Below are 25,861 nucleotides of genomic sequence, written 5' to 3'. Positions count from 1 at the left end.
TGCCTTGTTGCAACGGGGCTGCTGTTAGTCAGTTGTTCTTTTGTTCCTTCAGTGTTTCTAGCTTTAGGCCTCAATCTTCCTGTAGCTTCAACTGGCTAACACTGAGATATATTTACCTTTGACTTGATTAATGTGGACTGTCACTGAAATATAAATATATAGCAATAAATAAGTTCACACTTTCGCCACAGCATTTTTACAGGCCCACAGAGGTTTGGAGGAGGACTTTGAGTAGACCTCCCTGCTCGAAATGAAGAAGGACTGAAGATTGAAGTGATTCCCTCTTTCCCTCTCTCTCTCTCTCTCTCTCTCTCTCTGTGACTGGAATCCGTTGAAGTGGCGGTCCGTTGGCATGGCAACAGCGATGACTTTGTGTGATTGCCTGTTCTCACCGAAAAAAAAGAAGGGAGGGATGGGAAAGAAGAAGAGAGGAAGAGGGGACGGCCTTGTTCTGGAGGAAAATGAACACCGCTCTCCGGAACAAAGCTGCCTTTGAAATACCCAAAAAAGGAAACTCACCAAATACGTCCAGTTTCCCACTTCAAACGCGGGGGGATGTCGAGGGCTGGATCACAAACGACTCCTTTACATCCCGCTCTGAAGCCTTAAACCAAGTAGCCTACACTGAAGTAGCCGGGTATGGAAGAAAACATGCTGAGTAGAATAGTGGATTCATCGATTCATTGGTTGAAGGACTGTTGGTAACCATAACTAAATGTTGGACTTGCGAAATAACATTTAAACCACAAAATACATTACATACAGGTGCATCTAAAAACATTAGAACATTAACGAAAAGTGAATTCATTTCAGTAATTCAGTGCCAAAAGTGAAAGTCATATATTATGTAGATGTATTACACAAAGACTGATCTATTTCAACTGTTGAGGATTATGGCTTACAGCTATTGAAAACACAAAAGTCAGAATATTATATAGAAGACCAGTTGGTGCTGAAAGAATATCAAGGAATTTGTCCTATAATATATTGTATTATTTTTGAATAAATAATTAATCAGTTGTGGGGTGCAGAGTGGTTCAATGGTCTGGTCATGGGGTGCAATCGTTGGTTCAAATCCTGGTCATGCAGCTTGCCATCAGCTGCCAGAGCCCTGAGAACCCTGTTTTGTCAAGAAGATTCTTCAACTGAACTGGCAAAGCTATATATGGATTTGGTGTCATTTTTGCTTATGTTGTATCACACCAGATAACATAAACCAGGATCTCATTTGACCAAATATTTCAATGCTTTTGGCAGTGTGGGCAATGTGCCAAGTCCTGCTGAAAAATGAAATCTGCATCTTCATTAAGATGGTCAGCAGAGGGAAGATTTTCTGGGAAAACAAAACTGCACTGACTTTAGACTTGATAATAAAACACAGTGGATCAACACCAGCAGATGACATGTCTCTCCATACCATCACTGATTGGTGGAAACTTCACACTAGACCTCAAGCAGTTTGGACTGTGTGTGTCTCCACTCTTCCTCCAGACTCTGCTCCCTTGATTTTTAAACGAAATGTAAAATTTACTGATGGTCAGTTTCACATTTCAAACTTTTTTACATTTCAACACATTGGGAATCTTTTTGAGATGCAAAATGAAACATCTCTCCATCTCCAAGCTATTTTCCTTGATCTTGAAAGACAGGATCAACACCAGTGCAGGGAGCCAGCTGTTGTCAGGCTGGCAGAGTGCTCTTTTGGAACTTTCAAGTGACCAATTGTTGAAGGTAGTTTTGTCAGTCAGTCAAGGTGAACCTGGCAATTGATGTACTTTTGCCAATTTTTGGTTCTATAAAGCAACATTTTCTGCACTTACCTCCATCAAAACCAAGAACCACTCAATTTATGAGCAGCAGGGTCTGGTATTGAATCACAAATTCCAATTTTGGGCTTGTAGAAACAAAGCACAACATCTGACAGACTGTAATACGCTGCAGAAAGCATAAGTAGCATAAGCATAAGCCCCCTGGCGATCCATAAAGCTTTATAATGTTCATATAACCTGTGGATTAGGTTGGATTAGGTGCACATTAGGTGGATTAGGTGGAGTGCCCCCTACACTTCCTATAGTGTATTACAGTCTGTCAGAATTAGAGTTAGAGTGTGGATTATATGGACGTTACAGTATATAGCAGAATGAGAGTGTGGATCATATGAACATTATAGAGCATTATAAAGCACCCCTTCACGTCATATGGACGTTACAGTATATAGCAGAATGAGAGTGTGGATCATATGAACATTATAGAGCATTATAAAGCACCCCTTCACCTTCTGTACTGTATTACAGTCTGTCAGAATTAGAATTAGAGTGTGGATTATACGGACATTACAGTATATAGCAGAATGAGAGTGTGGATCATATGAACATTATAGAGCATTATAAAGCACCCCTTCACCTTCTGTACTGTATTACACTCTGTCAGAATTAGAGTGTGGATTATATGGACGTTATATAGTATTATAGAGTGCCCCCTGCACTCCCTATAGTGTATTACAGTCTGTCATAATGGGAATATGAATTATAGGATATATAAGATATATTATAAGAAATATATAATAGTGAACTATAGGGTACTTTCAAAGACACAAGAAGCCTGTAACTGTTTTAGTTGTGTTTTTTTCTTTCAACTTTTTATTAATTTCATTTATTTCGTCATTTCATTTATTTTATTCTCGTTTTACCTTTTGATTTTATCTCGATCATTTACTTTACCTATGATCTTAGTGTTTTTTTAGCTACTTAATTTTATAGTCTTCTGTTATTTTTATTTGTGTTTGTTATTTTTTTACAATTCTAATTATTTATCTCTTTATTTGACTGCTTTAAATTTTATCCACTTATCTTTTTATTCTGAATTATTTTATTTCTTCTTAATTAAATATTAATTGTTTGCTTGTTGCCTTTGTCATTTAATTTTTATTGTTTTGTTTATGAAATCCGTATTTTAGCTTAACATGTTTAAATTTTTTTTTTATTATTTTATTTAAATTTTTTCAGTCACTTTAATTTGTAAATGTTTGGCTGAATTAAACATGAGGGTTAACCTCAATGTATATGACTGTGAAATAAAGGCTGATTGATATGGTTTTTTTTTAAGGGTGTTTTTTTAGCAATAACTTAATCTGCATTTACATTAAGAACTGAACTTCTGATTCTATTTCAGTGATTGTTTTGCCTTTCTGCATAATAAATTGATCCCCTCTGCTCAGAGTGGACGTTTACAGCCTTATGGATTTATTAAAATATACATTTGAAAACCGCAGAGCAGGAAACAAATCACAGTGAGGGCCAGCATGCAGACTCAGCACTCAGTCACAGTCGCAGTCTCTATACGCAGCATGTTTCAGAGCTAGCACACTAATCTGGGGTCAGAATTTCTGCTGGCTGGTCAGAGAGTGGTTCAAAATAGAGCCGGTCCAGAAACAGAAGGCCTACTTTCAGCTATTTCAGCCCCAGATTCATCACCCTGCTCAGCTTAAACACAGTTCTAATTCAGCACCTGTCACAGGACGTTGCACACCTGAGCTCCGAAAAAGTTCTTAAAGAAAAATGTATTCATAAAATAATAAATACATCCAGCAGACTAAGGTGCTGCGTCTTTGATCAGGAGACTGGCGGTTCAAATCCTGTTCATGCAGCTTGCCACAGCTGCCGGAGCCCCGAAAGAGCACAATTGGCCTTGCTGTCCTAGGGTGATGTTGATCAGCACAAGGCACCTGTGAGCTGATATATAAGAATTGAGTCGCTGCGCTTTCCTCCGAGCGCTTTTTCTCCTGTGAAGCCACTCTGCAATGCTACGTCTGACTTCACATGTATCGGAGGAAGCATGTGCTAGTCTTCACCCTCCTTGTGTTGGGACATCACTAGTAATAGGGGGAGTCCTAATAAGTGGGGTGGGTAATAAGCTGTATAAATTGGGAGAAAATGGGATAAAAATTTTAAATAAGATTATATATAAAATAATAAATACAGAATTTAAAGTATTTGGGTAATATTAAAGCCACTTTAAAAAAAAAAAAAACATTAATAGCAACAACCGAGTGACTCAAACATTGCAAAAATGTATATTTTCGCACTATAATGTTCATGAGATCCACACTTTCATTCTGACAGCCTGTAATACACTACAGGAAGCGTGGAAGGCACTCTATAATGCTCTATAATGTTCATATGATCCACACAGTTACTACAGAAAATATAATGCTTAATGGCCCTTTAGTATGAAGTGCTTAATTATAAGTATATTCAACTGACATGCCTGGCCTCTTTATTAAATACAAATATATGTACATGTTGATTTAGCATTGTCATTATCTGCTGATACCTGCACCTGTAGCACATTTTTAAAACTTATAGACGTATAGATTCTTGCACTCTTTGTATTAAGTGAGATATTTTATCTATAGTTGACAGTATAATTTATAGTAAATATATTATAATGTATAGTTATTCATTCATTAATTTACAAAATAATTGTGCCTCATTGGAATTGTAAGTGTGAGATGCAGGGGTCTTCATTAATTGCACATTGCACCAGTAAGAGCAGAGTGTGAAGGTTCAATTAGCAGTGTAAGAGCACAGTTCTGCTCAAAATATTGCAATGCACACAACATTATGGGTGACATACCAGAGTTCAAAAGAGGACAAATTGTTGGACAAATCTATCTATCTATATAATTTGTATAATATATAATTTACTTCAAATTCCAGAATTAAAGTATTTTAAAAGATTTTGATCCTCAAGCTGGGGTTGATACCAGATTTCTTGTAGTGCCTGAACTCTCCCCACAGGGGGGCAGTGTTAACCAACAGTTAGATTAATTTTTGGCCTTTTATCCCCCTGATTTTTCAGTTCAGTTCACATATCATAATTTCTTCCCAAATACATACTTATAATCAACCAGCATCAGATCAGTGTAGAAAATAAGTAAATAAAAATCATATATATATATATATATAAATATATATACTCTCACTGATCTTTTTTCCTTTCATCATTAGTACTATAATTATTATAAAAACACAATGGTACTGACACAATGCTTTGTGGAGAGATTATACTAAGACTGATTTATTGCTGCCCTACATCTGTAATAAACACCATAAAATTATCATCCCAACTGTAAAGTATGGTGGAGGCAACATAATGATTTGGGCCTGCTTTGCTGCACCAGGGCCTGGCTAGCTTACATTTGTAATGGGAAAGAAAAAAATCCCAAATGTCTCAAGCTTTTCTATAAGATAATGTCTCTCACATTACATCAGCTAAAACTCTGTAGAAGTTGGGTCGTGCAACAGGACAATGACCCAAATCAAAATCCGGGTTTTGAAGTGGCCAATTAGAGCCCAGATTTCAGAGGATATTGACTGACTTTAAGAGAATGCACACTTAAGAAGTCCAGGGAATACAACATAGCTAATGCAGTTCTGCAAGAAGAATGAGCTAAAATTTCTTGTGAATGATGTGCAGATCTGATCCACAGCTACAGGAAATGCCTGGCGTAGGTTGTTGCTGGAAGGCGTGCAGTACACAGTGGAGACTGTATATGTACCTGTGTTCAATGATCACAGTTACAAGAACTTTAGAACTTTAAAAAAGGTTGAAATGGTCCTCCAAAGAGGGGAGGTGTGGGAGGCAAAATAAATCAATAAATACATAAAAGAAAAACTTAAAATTTAAAAAAGTCAAGTCACCAAAATGGTAATTTTACAGATTACTACATTACATTAATACAGGTTAATGTAACACTTTTTTACTGACCATAAATCATGGCTCATTTCTATTGGCCCATTCATAAAGAAATGTTTACACAATGAAAAAGAGAGCTCAATTTATTACATAAACACAATTTAATATATTATATATACTTGTTTAAAACATTTAAAGCATCATATAATCAATACACATTGTCTCTACACAACAGCTATAAAAATTAAAACATTACATATTACCATAATATTCCTAACACATCTAAAAAGCATCTGTTTACAAAGTTATAATACATTAGATTATGTACAGCATGTACTGTTAAGGCACTGATAAACAACACTGTTTAAAAATGTCCTGGCCACTTTATCAGAAACATCTTACATATAATTACCTTTTGCTGGTGTTATGTGCAAAGTTTGTGTTTTTAATAAAGTGGCCAATAAGGGGAAGGTGAAGATAGTAAGTGTTTCGGTAACACTTGCTATGAATCGGGTATCTATAAAGCATTATAAAGGCATTCATAAAGCTTCATAAACCATTCTTAATACTTTATAGCACTTGACATAAGCCTGACTAATTCTAACCAATAAAGAACAGCAAATGCAAATATGTGATATAAAGCTTTATACTGTGGTGTTATAACATTTTATGTTTGAGATTATAAACATGTATGTATATTTAGAAAGTCTTATGTCAAGTGTTATAAAGCCTTATGAATATTTAATGAAGCTTTATGAATGCATTTATAATGCTTTGTAGATACCTGATTCATAGAAAGAGTTACCAGTGTTTCTAATAAAGTGGCCAGTGAGTTGATTTACAAGGTAGTAGCTGTTTCACTACCAGTTATAACGTGTCTTTTGTGTTGCAGGAAACACCTTCTCATTTAAAATATTTTAGTAATATTTAAGTTTTACATTGATTGTAAATGAATATTAAAGTGATCCAGACTATGAAGGAACACATAAGGAATCATGTAGTAAGTTAAAAGTGTTAAACAAACCAAAATACTCTGTAAAGAAGCATTTAGGTGCTCTTATCTGGGGAGCTGTTAACTTGTGGTTTCTGAGGCTGGAACTCTTGCTCTTCCTTTCCTGGGGTGGTCCTGATGAGTGCCAGTTCCATCATAACATTTTTGATGGTCTTATACGTGACTGCACTTGAGGATACTTTCAAAGCTCTTGAAATGTTTCAAATTAACTGACCTTCATTTCTTACAGTAATTCTTTACTTAGTTAAGTAGTTTTTTCTTCTCATAATATGTATTAGAGCATTACTCAAATAGAGCTATTCACTGTATACCTGTAACTCTACCTCTTCACAACTTTACAACTGATGCTCTCAAACAAATTAAGAGGCAAGAAATTCAAGTTATTAACTCTTGACGAGTTCAGCACAGCTGTTAACTGGAAGCCTGAATTCCAAGTGACTCTACCTCATAAAGCTGACTGAGAAAATGCAGCCAAGATGTGCAAAACTCTCTAATTTAATCAAGAAGTGCTACTTTGAAGAAAGTAAAATATAAAGCATATTCTGGTTTGTTTAACACTTTTTTGCTCACTAAATATTCCATATGTTTTTCTATATATTTTTGACTGGTATTTGACTGGTACATTTGGTTCATACTGTCTGCAATCAAACAAAAGCCAAAGAAAATGATGATTTGGGTCTGTACAATGTAGTAGAAAGTATGTTTCCATTAAAGTGGCCAGTTTGGCAGCAGTTTGCTGGTATTTTCAGGAGATTGATGAGAATTACATTCACAGTGAGTGCTGGAAGGCTTTATGTGTGTTTATATGGGAAAGATCAAGAGGGCATTTCATGAAATATGAAACCTGTTTTTCAGTTGGCTGAGTAATATTTCATCCCTCTCTCTCTCTCTCTCTCTCTCTCTCTCTCTCTCTTTTACCACAGGTCAGGATCTTTGTATCTCCTGGGAACAACCTCTTCCCTCTCCATTCTCTCCTTCTTCCGACATCTCCTTATAGACACTATCCCAATGAGGATGATTATAATCAGAAGGACAGCGCCTCCAATGGCCACCGCAAGAATTACGATCTCTGAGAAAGAGGCTGAAAAAAGGGAAAGAAGAACACAAATGGCTTAATTCTCACTCTTACTGGCCACTTTATTGGAAACACCAACAGTACCATCTTGTTCTTCACTGGAAACACCTACTATTTAACCTCATAACTCACCTGAAGTGACGACTCGTAGCCGCACCTCTCCCACGTTTCCGTGAACGTCCGGTGGGTTCTTCACATGACAGCTGAAGGTTCCATTGTAACTGAACTTCACGTTTCGCACCACAATGGAGGCGTCCCGCGAAGAAATATCCCCCGACCATATTATCTTCTTCATGAAACGGCCCTCCGACGGGGGGAAGGGCTTCTCATGGTAGTAGAACACCTGTAGAAGAACATCAGAACGCTTACAGTACACTGTAAAAAATAAAAAAGTTGAGAAAACTAAAAATTTCAAGGCAACTTACTGCACTAGATTTTTCGATTTTTGAGGCCAACTAGAAATCCTTAGCCCAGATAATTATTTTTTATATGTATTGAAACTTCAAATATTAACTCTCACCAACTTAAACATTTAATTTGTGTTTTAGTTGGCCTGATTTAAGGTTTACGAAATGTGCTTTGTATAAGTTTTGCGGACTATCCTTTAGGATCAACTAAAAAAAATAAGTTTTGCCAATAAAAAGGTGTACATTAATTTAATCATCTGGGTACAACACTATATTTTGGTTAATTTAACTGGGGACTTGGAATTTATTTGGTCTATTTCATACCTGCCTTATGGTCAATCATATAAGATAAATAATGGAAATGTTACCAGTTGGCATATAGACTTTAACACTGAGGCCAGGCCTTTAATAGTGTTGAATACATTTGCAAATTCCATGAGAAGGCAGTCTGTGGGGAATGACTACACACTGATGGTAAGTGAGAGGTGGGAGGACACGCCCAACATGTAAATAGAATGACCAACATTCAGTTCAACTAAAAGGTCAATCTGAGCATGTGCAGTAGAGCAGAGTTGTTGGCTTGGCCTCAACTAGAGTCAACTACAATTTGTACATTTTGCAACACAAATGATTTAATTTGGACAGACGATTTTCAATTTGAGACGACTGATAGAAAGCTTTGGGACGCATCTGGGTTGGTTGTGCAAAAAGTTAGTCTGGAGCCCTGGGCTGAAAGATCTTATATCCAGCAGTCACTTAGATCGCCAACCAATCACAGACAACCTGTAAATATCTAGCAGGTTTAATATATAGACCAGTCAACATCCAAAACATTCCTTTGTATATTTTGTTAGAACCTACTGTCTCCTCGTTTCCGGGGCCCAGGGGCCTGAAGCTCCAGGAAATGGTAAGGGCGGAGCGTCTTATGGGGGCGGAGCTTGAGAAGGAGCACTTAAGTCGAACGTCCGTCCCATTCACCGCCTCTGCATATCCTGAAGTATACACTCGAATAGCATCTACACCCAGCCAGCCTGCAGAGAGAGAGAGAGAGAGAGAGAGAGAGAGAAACAAAGAGACAGAGAGGGAGAGGGGGAGATACATATTTAAACAAGATTTGCTTTGATTGGCTGCCTCATCCTTAAAACATTGTCATCTGAAACACTCCTTAAAACTCCAGCATGGGTGGGCGGGGCTAAATGGCTTGTAAGTAGTTTGATAGATGTGTGTACAGTAAGTGACATAATAAAGAGAGCTTATTTAAAACAGGCTTTTCTTCAAAACCTGTTTTAAGATCATTATTGCCGTGATGTCACAAAATCAAGATATGTATCTATATATATATATATATATACAATGGTGTGAAAAATTACTTAGAGACTTATTGTTCTTGCTTTTTTGTCACACTTTCATTTTTCAGATTAACAAACATTCTTTTATATTAGACAAAGATAACCTGTGTAAAAACAAAAAGCAGGTGATTTTATTTATAAAGGTTAAAAAAAGGGACTCAAGCCAACCCCACTCCCCACCCCCCTAAGAATTACCTGTTATTAATCACATTTGCTGAAAAGCTGAGTTCAATTTCACTACTAGCCACAACCAGGCCTGATTAAAAGAGCCAACACATTACGCTGCGATCTAAAGAAATTCAAAAATAGATGAGAAAACAAAGCAATTATCCAAAAAAATCCATTGAAACATCTGAAGAATTGCAGGCCATATCCACCTCAGTTAAGGTCAGCTTTAATTTTTCAATAATAGGAAAGAGACTGGATGAAATTTGTGTATATAGGAGAGTTCTGCTCTCTTCTAGACAAATGAGGTTGCAACAACATTATCAGAAATGAATAAATATGCCTTAAGAACATCCAGAAACTGTTACAGTTCGAATGTTCTGAGAAAGTACTGTAACTGTAACTGTAAATGTAAATCATAACCAAGCAAATTTAATACATGACTGTATCAATTGATGTAATATGATGTGCTCATTTTTGAGGTGTTAGAAGTAAAGCTAATGAGAGAAATAAAACACAGGGAAATGCAGGATATGACCCCTTTAATCCATACTATTTACACTGTGGGTGGAGCTGTACTGATATTATTATTCTGAATTGGTTCTTCAGCCAAGTTCTCATTAAGTATGTTATGACTCTGTGTGTTTGTGTGTGTGTGTGTGTGTGTGTGTGTGTGTGGCTATCTCCTCTCTCCTTCCATTGACAGACTTTAAACAGAAGCGCCTGTTTTTTTAGTTTTTTTATTCTTATCAGGAAACATTTTACATTCCTTAAAATCCAGTGTAACACACACACAGACACACACATAGAGTACCAGTCAAAAGTTTGGAAACACCTCTCCTCAATCAGTGTGTTTTTTTTTTTATTATTATGATTTTCTACATTGTAAATTTAATATTGAAGACTATATAAAAGCTATTCAGGAACACATGCTAAATTATCAAGTATCACATTGATTTTTGAGGACAGATCTGCAGACTCTTGGTGAGATTTTAATCTCAGTGTCTTCATGAGGGAGAGTCACCTGGAATAGTTTTCTCAGCGTTTTGAAGGAGGTTTTGAAGGAGTTCCTGGAGGTGCTGAACAAATAGTTGCTGCTTTTTCTTCACTTTGTGAAGCTCCAGCTCATCCCAATTAAATCACCTCAAATCACCATCTCAGTTCATCAGGTTTAGATCAGGGGATTAACGTGGAGGACAAACCACAATTTTACTGTTTACTATGTAACTCCATATGTGTCCCTTATTTGTTTTTATGTCTTAATATTAATCTGCAATGTTGAAAATATATTAAATAAATAAAGAAAAACACTTAATGAGAAGGTGTGTTCAAACTTTTGACTGGTACTGTACATAAACTGCATTCAGTCACACTCTGGGTCCTATAGAGCACTAAAGGGTATGTTTTTGTTTTTATTTACAATCAGTACTAAACAAGCGCAAGTTTCCTAAATATCTAATGATTCATCCTGATCATGAAATAAATTACTTCAGAAAATTAAATTGTTAAAGGTTGATGGTTCCTGAATACTTCTGTATCCTTCCTGTTTCACTTAATTTCCCTCAATCCACCTTCCAATTAAAATTCTGTCACATGTTCTCCCCCAGCCAATCAGAGACAGTTCCTACATTCCTGTTTGTCACTTTATGAAGTATTGTCCGAGGCTCCAGACTAACATCATTCCACTATTCCGATTAAAAAAGAGATGATAAAATTAGCACAATTTACTAGTTAGGGGACCTGCCCTTTAACATAGAGCCAATTAGCCTGCTGGTATCATCGCAAGAGGAGGGTTATAGGAAATAATTGTGGTTAGTGTTTCGCCATGTCAACTGTGGAGCTTCAATAGTGGCAACGGTAGTCAGAGAAACTGCAGCAGCAGAAAATACAAAACAGCAATGTTAATATATATCATATATCATGATCCTTTTTTAGAGTCTAAATAATGACAGCACTCACTTTAACTTCTGAACATCAGCACACACTAAATCATTCTTCTCTATACAGGGTGTGTGTGTGTAACTGAAGTGTGTGTCTGTGTGTGTGTGAGAGATAGATAGAAATTTATAGAAAATATGGAAATTTGTGTAAGATATGAAAGAGTTTAACGAGTGATGAGAACCAGTCCTACCCTGTGCTTCCATTCCCTGGCCACTTTATTAGAAGCACCTACTACTCACTACCTTGTGCTTCCACTCACTGGCCACTTTATTAGAAACACATACTAATATATTGGGCTTTATCCACTCATTGGCCACTTTATTAGAAACACCTACTAACATCTTGTGCTTTATCCACTCACTGGCCACTTTATTAGAAACACCTACTAACATCTTGTGCTTTATCCACTCACTGGCCACTTTATTAGAAACACATACTAATATATTGTGCTTCCACTCACTGGCCACTTTATTAGAAACACCTACTACTTACTACCTTGTGCCTCCACTCAATGGCCACTTTATTAGAAACACCTACTACTTACTACATTGTGCCTCCACTCAATGGCCACTTTATTAGAAACACATACTAATATGTTGTGCTTCCACTCACTGGCCACTTTTTAGAAACACCTACCGATACCTTGTCCTTTCACTCACTGGCCACTTTATTAGAAACACCTGTTAATAACTTGTACTTTCACTCACTGGCCACTTTATTAGAAACACCAACTAATATCTTGTGCCTCCAATTACTGGACACTTTATTAGAAACACCTACTACTTTCTACATTGTGCCTCCACTCACTGGCCACTTTATTATAAACACTACCTCTATATTGTGCTTCCACTCACTGGCCACTTTATTTGAAAGACCTATTACTTACTACCTGGTGCTTCCACCCACTGGCCACTTTATTGGAAACCCTGCTGATGACAGTAGTGTTGGTGGTGGCGTGTGAAGGACGTGTTTGTAAAGTAGCTGGACTGACCGCAGATAATCTCCCATGTTAAAGAGGATTATGGGATATGACTGGGGGAGTTGAGCTGCTGATGAATCAAATCTATGATAAAAAGCCAACGTGAGTGATAATGACGTTCATATCTCAGCACACTTCAGAGGAAAGAACATGGGGATCAGTGGAGTTAAGAAGTCACTAAGCAGTCTCAATATACAGAAGTGTAAAATGTCTCAAATATATACATTAGTGCTGTCAACGTTTATGCAATATTATTAAGAGTTTTTAAATTATAAAAAATGTTTTGCATTCTAGATTAATGCTTAACTATAAACTATAAAGAAAAACATGCAGAATTATTTAGTAAACAAAAAAAGTGTTAAACTAACCACAATATGTTTTATATTTTACTTTCTTCAAAGTAGCTCCTCTTGCTTAGATTAGACAGTTTCGCACATCTTGGCTGGATTTCCTCAGTCAGCTTTATGAGGTAGAGTCACCTGGAATTCAGGCTTTAGTTAACAGCTGTGCTGAACTCATCAAGAGTTAATTACTTGCATTTCTTGCTCCTCTTAATGTGTTTGAGAGCATCAGTTGGAAAGTAGTGAAGAGGTAGAGTTACAGGTTTACAGTGAATAGCTCTATTTGAGTAATGTTCAAATTCATATTGTGACAAGAACTACTAAATTACTACTACTAAAAAAAATGACTTTAAGATTTACTTAAGGTCAGTCAATCCGAAACATTTCAAGAAATTTGAAAGAATCTTCAAGTTCAGTCGCAAAGACCATCAAAAATGTTATGACGGAACTGGCACTCATCAGGACCTCCCCAGAAAAGGAAGAGCAAGAGCTTCCTCTGTTGCACAGGTTAAGTTCATCAGAGTTACCAGACTTAGAAACCACAAGTTAACAGCTCCCCAGATAAAATCAGTATTTTGTTTTGTTTAACACTTTTAAGTCACTACATGATTCCTTATGTGTTCCTTCATAGTCTGGAATGATTTCAGAAAATGGCAAGATGTGCAAATCTGTCCTCTAAGCAAAAGGTTGAAATATCTAAAATATAAAACATATTCTGGTTTGTTAAACACATTTTTGTGTACTATATAACTCTATATGTTTTCTTTATACATATATATACCAACACACAGAGCACTGACACAGTGTTTCGCTGAGAGCAGGAGAAAAACACCACCTCATCCATCACACACCCTACACACTCACCAGCGAACACTCCCACTTACACAGTTTGTGTGTGTGTGTGTGTGTGTGTGTGTGTGTGTGTGTGTGTGTGTGTGTGTGTGTGTGTGTGTGTGTGTGTGTGTGTATTATCTCAAGAATGAAATATGAACATTTGTTTTTAGGCAAGAGTCCAGATCCTCCTAATAATTCCCTGGGGAGAGACTCAAACAACCCTGAAAATAATCCCATAATATTAGGTTTCCAATAAAGTGGCCAGTAAGTAGAAGCACAAAGATAGTAGTAGGTGTTTCCAATAAAGTGGCCAGTGAGTGAAAGTACAAGATAGTAGTAGGTGTTTCCAATAAAGTGGCCAGTGAGTGAAAGAACAAGATAGTAGTAGTAGGTGTTTCTAATAAAGTGGCCAGTGAGTGAAAGTACAAGATAGTAGTAGGTGTTTCTAATAAAGTGGCCAGTGATTGAAAGTACGAGATAGTAGTAGTAGGTGTTTCTAATAAAGTGGCCATAGAGTGAAAGTACAAGATAGTAGTAGGTGTTTCTAATAAAGTGGCCAGTAAGTGAAAGTACAAGATAGTAGTAGTAGGTGTTTCTAATAAAGTGGCCAGTAAGTGAAAGTACAAGATAGTAGTAGTAGGTGTTTCTAATAAAGTGGCCAGTACGTGGAAGCACAAAGATAGTAGTAGGTGTTTCTAATAAAGTGGCCAGTGAGTGGAAGCACAAAGATAGTAATAGGGGTTTCTAATAAAATGGCCAGTGAGTAAAAGTACAATATAGTAGTGGTAGGTGTTTCCAATAAAGTGGCCAGTGAGTGAAAGTACAAGATAGTATTAGTAGGTGTTTCCAATAAAGTGGCCAGAGAGTGAAAGTACAAGATAGTAATAGGTGTTTCCAATAAAGTGGCCAGTGAGTGAACGTACAAGATAGTAGTAGTAGATGTTTCTAATAAAGTGGCCAGTGAGTGAAAGTACAAGATAGTAGTAGGTGTTTCTAATAAAGTGGCCAGTGAGTTGAGAGTGTAGTAGTGGTTTGTAGAGTACAGTAAGTGTTTCCTGTAGATGGTCTAAAATAGTTTTCGGTAAGAGAGAATGAAGGTCTAATAGCTTTTCTATTGTTCTACCAGAACGTTCTAACACACGCTTCATCCTGACACACCTCACATAACCTTTACCCAAAATTCATTCAGCTTAGGTCACTGGGGGCACTTTATTCCAGATATTAATGTTATCTAAACATAAAATTCTGGATATTAATGTTATTATTAACTTCCTTCTTCATTCTAGTATTTTTTTATTGTATTTTCATTCTAGACAGTAGTGTTACAAATATTATGTAGCCTACTATGTTTCCATGATGTGTATGAATGGTTAGTAAAACAAACTATTAAAAAAAGGCCCTATCTTACACCCTGCACAAGGCATGTTGTAATGCTCATTGCTATCTTAAACCCCAACAACAGTCTATTTTCACACCTTCCATCTGTGTCATTTAAATAGCAACAGTGCTTGTGAATATAGCTATGCTGATGGACATGGATGTCTGGAAATGAGGTGTCATCAAGTAAATTTTGTATTGGTGTATTGCTATCTTAGCAAAGAAAAACACAGGTGCACCACTGACTGAATACAACCTATACAAATGTGAACAGTCAGAAGTTCATTGCTATATTGGCAACACAGTAGCACCATAGTTATTTCATGTTACGCACAAAACACAAACATGATTAATTGACCCATTAAAAAAATGCCTTGTCCTGTGTACAGGCTACAGGTGTGGGTGAAAAAAAAAAATCGCAGTAAAATAAGTTATTTACATTGAAATCTACTACAGGACACTTGGAGAAGCTGCCTATTTTCTCTCTACTCCAATTGATAATTCCAGATCAGTAACAGGAATCAACCCAAATTCAGCATGTTCGAAAATAGACGTAAAAACTAGACAAATATAACGAAACTAAAGGTTTGGAGGACATGAACTGTTTGATTTGTATTCAGGAAAACATTAATTTTAAAATGAAGTTCAGGAAAAAGCCAAATTATTTTTATTTTTTTTCATTATTCATTATCATTTTGTCATTAGTTTAATTAAATATTTTTTTTATATTTTCTCTTAAAATTACAATCATGCTTTCTTTTAGTTTCTTATCAAACATGAAAGCTTTTTATGTAATGCTTGAATAGAAATCCTCAAGATTTTGTGTGTATTGTCAGGCAGACAATTGACAAAAATCCTGGCCTGTAAAGGGGTTAAGAGAATTCTTACATGCCTTTTGCATGTTTTGAGCAGCATAAGGTGTACTTTTCCTGCCGTTACGATAACAAAGTCACACTGACACACCCTAAATATAGCTAGACAGTGCACAGCTATAGGCTCAGCTGTAGATGGCTAAAATAGGGCCAATATATTCCCTCTTTAGCCCAGGAACCCGGTGGTGTAACTAACCGAATTCTGTGAACAGATCAAGGATTAATCTGCAGATTAACACCACATCTGGACCTGCAGTGTGTCCAGAAATGACCCAGCACTTTTTTTCAACCTGTGATCGTATTTAAAAGCACTGTGACTTACTACAATTTCGTACACTTAACACAATTTAAGTAAGACTTTTGTACTATTTTATACAATTAAAGTATAATAAGCACAAAAAAAAGTTGTTCAATTTTAGCACTCTTTAAATATACTGATTAATAAAGTGTCTACAAGAACACTTTAGTGCACTATAGCATAATGATGCTTAGTATACTTATATAATAAACATAAGTATATTTTAATACTTAAATAACATACACATAAATGCATGAATACACAACTCTCTAAACAAAGCTTCAGATCCCACACAGAGAAACAGGCCAGAACCTGTTCACATTCCTCACCTGCAGTGTGAGGGCATGCTGCCTCACAGGCATGAAAACAGGCCCTCCTTAACCCAACACATTCACCTACAGACGAGCTACTGTCTCTAACTCTACAGCAGAGGGGTTTCTGATAAAGTGGCCAGTCAGTGTAGAGCGTAAGCCACTCCTACCGCGATTACTCCCAACGTGATCTGCTCTGCTAGCACTATCATCACTAATCCAATTTTCCACTCTGAGCCAAGGTCACCGCCCACCACTGTCAGGATGCTGGTTTGGAGGGGGATCGCTCGGAGCTGGAAACGCCATGATTAAATGAATCATTGGGCCAAAAATCAACTTTACACAGTTTAAAATAATGAGCTTGTGTAGTGTATTCAATCAGCCTAAGACATGTGCTCTGTAATCTTTGGTATGTTGAATTTACTTAAAGTTGCAGTCTGTATTATCTTGTTTCTAAACTTAAAAGCAGAAGCTTTCCTGAGTGAAGAAGGGATAAAATATTGGGCCCTATCGTACACCCTGCGCAAGATGCATCGTGATGCTTTTTGCTATCTTGCACCCCGTCAACAGTCTATTTTCACGCATTGCGCACACATCATTAAAATAGCGTTTGACCATAGAAACATATTAACGCCGATGGGTGTGGTGGTCTGGAAGTGACGTGCGTTCAAGTAAATGTCTGGTGTGCTTCTATCTTGGCGGCGGAAAATAGAGCTGCGTGACTGACCAAGTTAAACCACAACAACAGTCAACAGTCAGCCACACTATCGTGTCTGAATCACCATGTGCACCCTAAACAAAATACCATATATTTTATTTATTTATTTATTTATATTTGCGAAACATCATAGCACAATGCCACCGTGCTTTTGTGTCTCGTGCTACCCGTCAACATTTTAAAATGTAAAAAATGTGAATTACACAGATCTATAAGGCTATATGTTAGCGTTCGTTTCGAATTAATATATAAATAATTAATTCATTAAAATCTTGTCCAGCCCTCTAAAATGCCCCGTGTATGTTTTGTTATGAAAAAATAGGTTTAATAAATAAGGTTGAATCAAGTGTAGTTTAAACAGCAAAGCAATGGTATAAAACTCACTATAACCACCATCTTTACTGTTATTTAACCGAGAGAAATCAGGCAAAATGCGCTGCGCCCCTTTCTCTCTCTCTCTCTCTCTCTCTCTCTCTCTCTCTTCCTCTCTCTCTCTCGCTCTCTCTTTCTCTCTCTCTCTCTTACTCTCTCTGTTGCAGCACGAAGCTGAATTCAGAGCCAGGCTGTAAATAATATAAAACTCAGTTCCTGTAAAGTTCAAAGATCAAATATTGTCAAATATAAAGGACAGGCTGAGATTTTGGTGAGCTGTTTCAATGATTTGAAACTGAAACTGAAAAGTTATTCTGGCCACCATCAAAAAGCCTGTGATTTTTTTATATATGTTTCTTTTTTATTATTTTAATTTTTTATTTGTTTTTGTTTATTTTTATTTATTTATTTATTAAAATTTTATTTTGATTCCCGTGTTCTTAGATAGGTATTATTAATCATTCTTATCATTTTACCTTACTTTTACTATTATTATTTTATTTTTCTTAATTTTATATTTTATAAATTCTTTATTTTTTAGTTGTCAATTTTTTATGGTCTTTTAAAAATTTCTATAGATTTTTTACATATATATTTTATTCATATTGTGTTTGTGGGAGGAAGTAGTAGAGAATTTGCCCCACCCACACATAATAATTAGTTTTGTTTGGGTTGAGAAAACAAAGCGTAATTGATCCTACCAGCACATTTTCTGTATGTAAAACCAACAACCACTGGAAGCTGTTTAAGTGTTGATACTGTGGAGGTTTTGTTCAAGTATAGCTTTAAATAAACTGACCTGCTGCTGCTGCAGGTCAGCCAGCAACCAACTTTGGGAAAAGGGTGGTGAAAGAAAAGAGCACAGATGGCACGCATGCAGGAAAAGCATTAGACGACTGGAAGCTGAAGACAATGCACTGTTGGCTCAACAACCACAAACACTGGAAAGTCATTAAAATTCCCTGAGCTGTGCCGTCAGAGTCCACAGAGGCTCAGAACTCCCTGTACGAACAATTTAACATAATTCATATGAACTGCAGTGAAGAACTGGAACTATAATCCATAAGCTGTGATTCCTATCAATACATATATTTACAACACATTTATAAATCATCACTGACCAAACCTAGTGAAAAAAGTAGATTAAAGTATACTAAGCATTATTATGCTATAGTACACTAAAGTCTTCTTATAGCCACATTATTATTAATCAGTATATTTAAAGAGTGATAAAATGGAACAACCTTTTTTTTTGTACTTATTATACTTTAATTATAGTATAAAAATAGCACACAAGTCCTACTTAAATTGTGCTAAGTGTACTAAAATGGAACTATTTTCAATTTATTTAAAAAAAAGTGTTGTTTTGTTTTTAGACAGAATTTTATATGTTTATTCCTTTGCCCAGTGGCATAATACAAAATGTTGTCTTTTTAACATAATTTCCTCATTTTGTGATGCTCTTTTTTAAAGAGGTATATTTTTCCATATATCTGCAAATACATTTAATATTTAAAAAAAAAAATCCTGATTGTGAAATAACAGAACATTTATTGGAAAATAATGTTTTTTACAGACTTTTCAACCTATGAGGTATTCTGAATTTACACAGTATTTAGAAGTAAATTTACAGAAAAAATGTACAGATTTTTTTATTGTAAACTAAAACAAATTGGAAAATAATACATTTTTTTAGGTAATGAAACTGTTTGTAGATTTCCTTTTTTACTGTGTAAACATAGCACAAAAAGTGATAAAATTGATTTTGGTAGAATAACTCTTTGTTGTAATAATGCTTTTTGGCAGTAAATCCTATATCGCTATTGTTGTAAAGGTACATGCATTTGTGGGATGAGCAGTAGAGCTGAGTATGAGGGTTGCACATATGAAAATTTGGCCAAATATTCTCTGCCACCACCAAACAGGTGTTTCTGCTGCTGCTATTGATACTCGTTTGGAGCTTCTGGTTCCCCCAGGTGCAGCACCTGATTGGCACCTGATTGGCAGCACCTGTGAGCGTTGGCCCTATTGGCTGCAGTGATCCGTGCGATACAACCAACATAAAGTAGCACATAATCATGATTTGGAATAGAAATTATATGTGGTTTTCCGAATTTAAATCTGAGTGATTTAAAAATATTCATTGATAACAAAAATTAATTACTAATTCATTGATAACAAAATTTAGTTTGTAATCCATTGATAGCAATGCTCAATTACTAATCTACTGATAACAACCATCAAACTCTAATCCATCTATAACAACACTGAATTACCAATCCATTCATAACAACACTTATCAATTACTACACCACTGATTAAAATACTTAATTGCTAATTCATTGATAACACTCAATTACTATTTCATTTATACAAACTATTAAAAACATAGCTCAGTTACAATACATTGATAATGGCCCTCAATTTATAATCCATTGATAATATTGCTTACATTTACTGCTCAATTATTACTGATACACCACAATACACTCAATTATTACTGCATAACTAACTGCGCCAACTAACAAGTACTATTTCTATACTAAAAGCAAAAACAGTCCATTATTACAACACATAATATATGTATATACTAGACATAATATAATCCAATTATTACTATAGTATAGATAATAAATCCCAATTATTACATTCTTACTACAGTATAGATAATAAATCCCAATGATTACTACAGTATAGATAATAACATTCCATTATTACTTCACTATAGATAATAAAGCTTAATTATTTCTACAGTATAAATAACAACACTCCATTATTACTACAGTATACATAATAACATTCAATTATTACTACACTATAGATAATAAAACTCAATTATTACTAGAGTATAAATAATAAAGCTCAATTATTACTACAGTATAAACAATAACATCAAACTATTACTACACTTTAGATAATAACGCCTAATTATACTGTATTATTAATACATAAATTATTAATACATTAAGTAATACACTATAGATAATAATGCTCAATTATTACTACGCTATAGATAATAAAGCATAATTATTTAATTATTACCACAGCAGTTCTGACAACACACTCAATACTTTCTTCATGTTTGACATGATAATGGTGAATTCTTATTTAATTATTATTTCAGCACTGATATAAATAAGCATTTATTACTACAGTATTTATATCACTGGTAACAGTCAGGTAAAACAGCACCCAGTGTAAACACAGTTCTGCAGTCTGATCTGAGCTGAAGGTGGTGGTGTAAAGGTGGTGTAAAAGTGTGTAAAGGTGGTGTAATTCTCTGTTTTATCTCACCTGACATGTGCAGGCTGAGCAGGAGCTGCAGGAGATGCAGGAGAGCCGGGGTCACACACATCCCGCTGGTTATGGCCAGGCTTTCTGTAAGCAAAACTCCAGACTGGGGAACTGGACACACGCCCCTCCTCCGGGACCGCCCCCACCTGAGCTGGACTTAAGCCCCGCCTCCTGATCTGGGATCAGCTGCCCATGGGCACACAATCCAATTCTATGAATGGCTACTGCTTCCTAGTGCAGGCACAGTATAAACTATTGATATTATTATTGTTACAGGATATAATTATTATAATATTATACATCTTTTGAAAAAAATAAGAGACCACTTAAAATTAAATGAGTTTCTTTGATTTTATCAAATAGAAAACCTCTGAATTATAATTAAGAGGAAGATGGATGATCACAAACCATCAAACCACCAAACTGAACTGCTTGACTTTTTTTGCACAAGGAGTAAAGGCATAACGTTATCCAAAAGCAGTGTGTAAGACTGGTGGAGGAGAACATGATGCCAAGATGTATGAAAACTGTGATTAAAAACCAGGGTTATTCCACCAAATTGTAATTTCTGAACTTTATGAATATGAACTTGTTTTCTTGGTATTATTTAAGGTCTGAAAGCTCTGCATCTTTTATGTTATTTCAGCCATTTCTCATTTTTTGCAAATAAACGCTCTAAATGACTATATTTTTATTTGGAATTTGGGATAAATGTTGTCTGTAGTTCATAGATTAAAACAGCAATGTTCATTTTACTCAAACATATAAACAAGCAAAGAAAACAAGTTCATATTTATAAAGTTTTAATAGTTCAGAAATCAATATTTGATAGAATAACCCTGTTTTTAATCAAGTTTTTAAAGTTTTCATGCATCTTGGCATGTCCTCCTCCACCAGTCTTACACACTGCTTTTGGATAACTTTATGCCTTACTCCTGGTGCAAAAATTCAACCAGTTCAGCTTGTCTTATTGGCTTGTGATCATCCATCTTGATTATATTTTAAAGGTTTTCAATTTGATAAAATCAAAGAAACTCTTCATTTTTAAGTAGTCCCTAATTTTTTTTCCAGAGCTGTATATAGTTGTTTTAAAAGCCACCATGAATTTCCACCTGATGGCAGCAGAGGGCTTATTTTCATGCATCCAGTTCAAACAGGTCAAATAAAGCTTTGCTAGAGATTACTAAACTGAGAAAGTTCCTGGTCACGACAACAAGAGTGGCAGAAAATTGTCAAAAGCAGGATTGATGTACGTTAAACAATAGAAATAGTATTTCGGGACACACAGTGGAAAACAATGTCTTTAAGCTGATTGCATTTTAATGAGGTTTGTGTGCAATTCTGTTTTCTGCTTTTCTTATTTTAAGTGTTGTTAAGATTAAAAAAAAACTGGTACTACTTTAAAATAAGACTACTAAAGAGTTTATAAATGGTTAACAATTAGTTTATTAATGGCTACTAAGTAGGTTGTAAATGCCTTGACAATGATTAATAATCAGTTATAACATATACGTAGAAAGGGCAACAATAAAGATGGCTGTGGGTTCACTATTTGGCAAACAACAGGTCTACGTACTTTTCTACGTATGTGCTATAACTGATTATTAACGCATATAACTGATTTTTAAGGCATTTACAACCTAATTAGTAACCATTAATAAACTAATTGTAAACCATTTATTAACCCTTTATATAGGTAGTCTTATTTTAGAGTGGTACCTAAAATGTTGATATATAGACCGTACCTCCTTACCTGAGCTCCTATATACACCTCCCAGTCACTCCTCACTTTTGTGCCTATCGCCCCTGCACCCACAACCATCCCATCACCACTCTTATCTTTATCACTCACCTTAGCTACAGGGGTGGGGGGGGGGGCTTGAGAACTATCTCCATTATAGCAAAATACATTACAGCAAAATATGTGGCATGTTTTCCTCACATCAGTGTTTCAAAGGAGGAGGAGTTTATGTTTAAAGTAGTTCATGATGAAAAGTAATACAGATGTGCCTTGATTACATTTTCGAGGTGTATTGTATTTAATTCTGACATTAATTTAGCGTTTGGTTTTGAAAATGTATAATTTTGTTTTTCAATAAAGAGATCAAGTGCAGTGAAATGGGATGTAATAGTGGTTTTGCAGTTCATTTCGGCACATATTCTGCATGTTAGTGAGGAAAAGCAATGCATCTTTTGGATTGCTTTTCAATTTGGTAGTAATTCCTTTCCATAGCCGGTGGGCAATTAAGGAAAACATCTCCAGCCCCCAGAGTTCATCGAAACAACCTCTATGAGCCCAGATTTGATTGTTGGAAATAAATCCTGTAAAAATTACAATAATAAGATAACATAAATACATTTTACTGTTACGGTGTATCTACTGTAACTCACCTTAACAGTATTTTACCCTATGTTGATTTCCAGCATGTTCCTATTAGCTCCTGGCATCATTCATTTGTTTGCATAATGGGCATTTTCCCCTGCTGCTAACTCACCATCAGTCTAGTCAGTGTATTCGTCAGTGCAGTCCTGTGAACCAGGGCTACCTTGCCTTAGACCAGGGGTGACCAAACTACGGCCCGCGGGCCCTTTGCGGCCCGTTTCCTTTTTTGGAGTGGCCCGCGAGGTATTTTAGAAATAGAATGAAAGTTGGCCCACTGTTAAGCAGGTTTTTATAGAAAGAGTCTAAAAGCGGAGAGGGTGCACAGTTCTAGCACAGAAAAACGGGCCAAAGAGTCTAAAAGTTGCCGTAATTAAGGAGTTTTATATTAAGAGACATCATGAAATTAAACATCAATTTGAAAAATCTTAGTTGACACAACATTGTCAAAGATAAAGATAGTAAGTCAAGTAAAATGGTGTGAAAATGAAATAATCAGGAAAAAAAAGTATTATTTAAAGTGATATATTTCATTATTTGTTTTATTACAGTGTGGCTTAGAGTAATCAGTTATAACTTAAAAATGTGATAAATTAAGGTAATTAGTACATGCCTTTTCCAAGTTTCGAGCTGTGCGAGGTGTACTTTTCCCAAGACACACTGAAATGCTCTAAATCAAGCTACACGGTTGACAGCTCACCTTAAGATCAGTCCAGTCCACCAATCAGTCCAGAACCAAAGGTGTGAAAAGTTTTCCCATTCATTTTACCTGTAGGTAGAAGTATAGATACTTCGGTTTAAAATACTTCTGTAGAAGTTAAAGTACTCTTTAGGTAAAAGTGTAAATGTACTGGTTTCAAAACTACTTATAGTATAAAAGTAAAAGTAATGTAAGGGGGAAAATATAGTTAGGAACAAAAGCTTAGACTACGCCACAGGCGCTTATGGTACAAATTTCAGCTGCATATATGCCCATTAAAAATAAATGTATTTTAGTAGAATGTAAATAATTACTCCAGTAAAGTATAGATAACTAACATTTCTACAGCTTCAGTAGGGAGATGTACAGTACTGTGCAAAAGTTTTAGGCAACAAAGCAAATTACACTAATCCATTTATCTCGGTAATATGAGTGTTTTTACTTGAAAAAAGCACCACATATGATTTAAACAGATGCAAATAAACTAAAAATAAATACAGTAAAAAGTAACAAGGAATTCTCATTTTAGGTAAGTAAGTTATATCCTGTGAGCCGAGCTGAAGAACAAAGTGTAGAGATTTCAGATTTCTCCTGGATGCTCCTCAGCCAGCATGTGTATATTATGTTCAGTTCCGTCAGCAGCTCACCTGATTTAACATATTTACCACTAATTTACCAAACCAGGTGTTGATTAATCTGATTAGAACTAGAAATAACTCAGGGCTGTTAAAGATCAGCTTTTTGTAAAATTGCTGTTTGTATTTATTGTAAAGCTGTAATGTGTTTTACTGAGATAATAAACACCTACTGCACAGATAAGATTTTTTGTCTTTACTTAAAATTTCCACATCTGCCTAAAAAAATTGCACAATACTGTAGGTAACCAACATTTCTACTTCTTCTACTGCTTCAGTGAGGAAATTATGTATTTGTACTCCATTACTCCAAGTCTGTTTTAAATAAAATTGGATATTTCTAAACAATATTCAACTATTTTGAGTTAATTGAACAATTGTGAGCACATATATACATTCAACCTGAGATCTTTGAGTTGAACCAACTTAATAATAATAACTGAGTTTAGTCTGTTGCCATTAGCAGCTTCTTTTCCATTGGCTTCTGTAACAATCTATTTGCATACTGGGTGTGTCCGACAGTTTCTGATTAACATTCACCATCAGTGTGTAGTGATTCCTCCTGGGCTACCTTAGAAATAAATCAAGTTCCCCTTTAGTTGTTATAACTTGATGTTTTTCATTCCCCATTACTTAACAACATTGAGCAAACCAGCTGCCTTAAAAAGTTAAGTAAACTCAACTTATCTGGTCTTACAGTATAACAAAAATAAAAAAGTTAAATCAACTTGATGTTCTAAGTTATGATAACTTAAGTTTTCATTACCCATTACTTAACTTTTTTTAAGGCAACTGGTTTCCTCAATTTTTTTGAATAAATTCAACTTATCCGGGCTTACAGTGTGTTCAGGACATGTTCACTTCAGTTACAATGACATTAAAATATGACCCAATGCTTTGTGTGATTTGCTTAAAAAACTTTCCAGAAGACTTTCCAAAAGAGAAAGAGCTGAAATGTCAACAGAGCAGATTTAGCCGCTGTGCTCCTTTGTTCCTCTGTGTCGGTAGCTCAACCTGCAGCATGATGAAACACTTTAAGACTTTATGTCCTTTAAAATGTTGCAAGACCACGACTGCAAGACAGCCGACTTCACTGCAACGGCA

General features: G+C 35.6%; 1 protein-coding gene across 1 annotated transcript; it reads right to left on the bottom strand.

The window, feature by feature from the left end:
• Positions 1–5,665: 5,665 nt before the first annotated feature.
• On the bottom strand, positions 5,666–21,127 carry LOC103040336 (myelin protein zero-like protein 2). The gene is made up of 4 exons (XM_007229571.4): positions 21,043–21,127; positions 9,053–9,222; positions 7,917–8,127; positions 5,666–7,790 (listed from the first exon to the last, which is right to left on the bottom strand). The coding sequence occupies exons 1-4, from the start codon at positions 21,101–21,103 to the stop codon at positions 7,624–7,626; spliced, it is 609 nt and encodes a 202-aa protein (XP_007229633.3). The 5' UTR covers positions 21,104–21,127; the 3' UTR covers positions 5,666–7,623.
• Positions 21,128–25,861: the final 4,734 nt, after the last annotated feature.

Source organism: Astyanax mexicanus, chromosome 18 (genome assembly GCF_023375975.1).
Source record: "Astyanax mexicanus isolate ESR-SI-001 chromosome 18, AstMex3_surface, whole genome shotgun sequence".
Lineage (NCBI taxonomy): Eukaryota > Metazoa > Chordata > Actinopteri > Characiformes > Acestrorhamphidae > Astyanax > Astyanax mexicanus.
The sequence above is the reverse complement of the archived record's forward strand: the minus strand, read 5'-3'. Positions and strand labels throughout refer to the sequence as shown.